Below are 1,717 nucleotides of genomic sequence, written 5' to 3' on the forward strand. Positions count from 1 at the left end.
CTTTGGAGCCTGTCCTGGAACTAGCTCTTGTAGGCCAGGCTGGTCTCGAACTCACAGAGATCCGCCTGCCTCTGCCTCCTGAGTGCTGGGATTAAAGACATGCACCACCACCGCCCGGCTAATAATTTATTTTAACTTTATTTTCCGTGCTTTGGTGTGAAGGTGTCAGATTCCAGGGAACTGGATTATAGACAGTTGTGAGCTGCCATGTGGGTGCTGGGAATTGAACCCTGGTCCTCTGGAAAGCAGCCAGTGCTAGTGCTCCTAACCGCTGAGCCATCTCTCCAGCTGTCTAGCCCCATCACTACACTATAAAGTAGAAACTTTCCACCACACCCAGTATTGCTTGTGCGTAGAGAACCCCAGAAGTTTGGGGAGGTCATGGAGATGCGTGCTGCTCTGGTGGCTGATGGGCTTTCTTGTCTTCTGCACATGTCACCCGTAGGACAAAGTGTTTTGGACAGATGTCATGAATGAAGCCATTTTCAGTGCTAATCGCCTCACGGGTTCAGATGTGAATTTGGTGGCTGAAAACCTCTTGTCGCCAGAGGACATTGTCCTGTTCCACAACATCACACAGCCTAGAGGTGAGCCCCTACCCTGGAATACATTTCTCTGCCATTGTCTGAGAATTCCCGGGACTTCTGCTCTGGTGCATCTGATGCCATTGGCTCGTCTCTCTGAACGTCCTCTTCTCCCCCAGGAGTGAACTGGTGTGAGAGAACGGCCCTCCCCAACGGTGGCTGCGAGTACCTGTGCCTGCCGGCCCCGCAGATCAACCCCCACTCCCCCAAGTTCACCTGTGCCTGCCCTGATGGCATGCTTCTGGCCGATGACATGAGGAGTTGCCTGCCAGGTAGGGGCACAGTCCCTGGAGCTGTACCTACCTGAGCCTGCCAAGGCTGACTGGACACCAGCGTTGTCTGGGGACTCCTGGATGCACTAAATACACTTAGACTGGGCGCCCCTTTGCGGCCCCGTTGTATCTTAGCTCCTGTGGAAGTCATCTGACTTAGGCCAGGGTATCAAGTGGGAAACAGGACCCCTGTCTCTGACATCATCTGAGAAAGGCTCAGTTTGGGTTTGTTTCCGTCTCTCTTCTGTGCTAAAACAGACTGCTCGAGACTGGATAATTTAAAAAGCATAGAAGTTCATGGTTCTGGATACTGGAAGTCTTAGAGGGCACTTCTTTCTGCATGCTAACAGGGGAAGAGATCATGTGTTGAGATAGCAAATGTTCTCATTTTGTCGGTTCATTTAGTAAAGGACAACTGTTCTGATTGGAGGGCAGGTTTCAGGACAGCCAGGCTACACAAGGGAAACCCTTTCTCAAAAAATTAAAAAAAAAAAAATTGGTGGTTCAGTTTTCTTTCTTTTTTTGGATTTTTTGAGACAGAGTTTCTCTGTGTAGTCCTGGCTTTTCTGGAACTCACTCTGTAGACCAAGCTGGCCTTGAACTCACAGAGATCCACCTGCCTCTTCCTCCTAAGGGCTGGAATTAAAGATGTGAGCCATCACTGCTCATCAGTGGTTGAGTTCCTAACGTGCATTTTGGAGGTCATTGTCCCATCTCAGGGACCAAAGTGTCCTAGACACTTCCAAATCCTATTGTAAGAACAGAATAGGGGGCTGGAGAGATGGCTCAGAGGTTAAGAGCACTGGCTGCTCTTCCAGAGGTCCTGAGTTCAATTCCCAGCAACCACATGGTGGCTCACAA

The 1,717-nt window shown here is 50.1% G+C and overlaps 1 protein-coding gene across 1 annotated transcript in view; it reads left to right on the forward strand.

Annotated features, from left to right (window-relative positions):
- The window catches only part of Ldlr (low density lipoprotein receptor), a 27,119-nt gene that overhangs the window by 19,871 nt on the left and 5,531 nt on the right, over positions 1 to 1,717 (forward strand). Inside the window, exons 13-14 of the mRNA XM_005346915.2 lie at positions 446 to 587; positions 704 to 856. Of these exons, the coding sequence (XP_005346972.1) occupies positions 446 to 587; positions 704 to 856 (295 nt within the window). The remainder of the gene's footprint in view (positions 1 to 445; positions 588 to 703; positions 857 to 1,717) is intronic.

This window comes from Microtus ochrogaster, chromosome 5, assembly GCF_000317375.1.
Source record: "Microtus ochrogaster isolate Prairie Vole_2 chromosome 5, MicOch1.0, whole genome shotgun sequence".
In the NCBI taxonomy this organism is placed as follows: Eukaryota; Metazoa; Chordata; class Mammalia; order Rodentia; family Cricetidae; genus Microtus; species Microtus ochrogaster.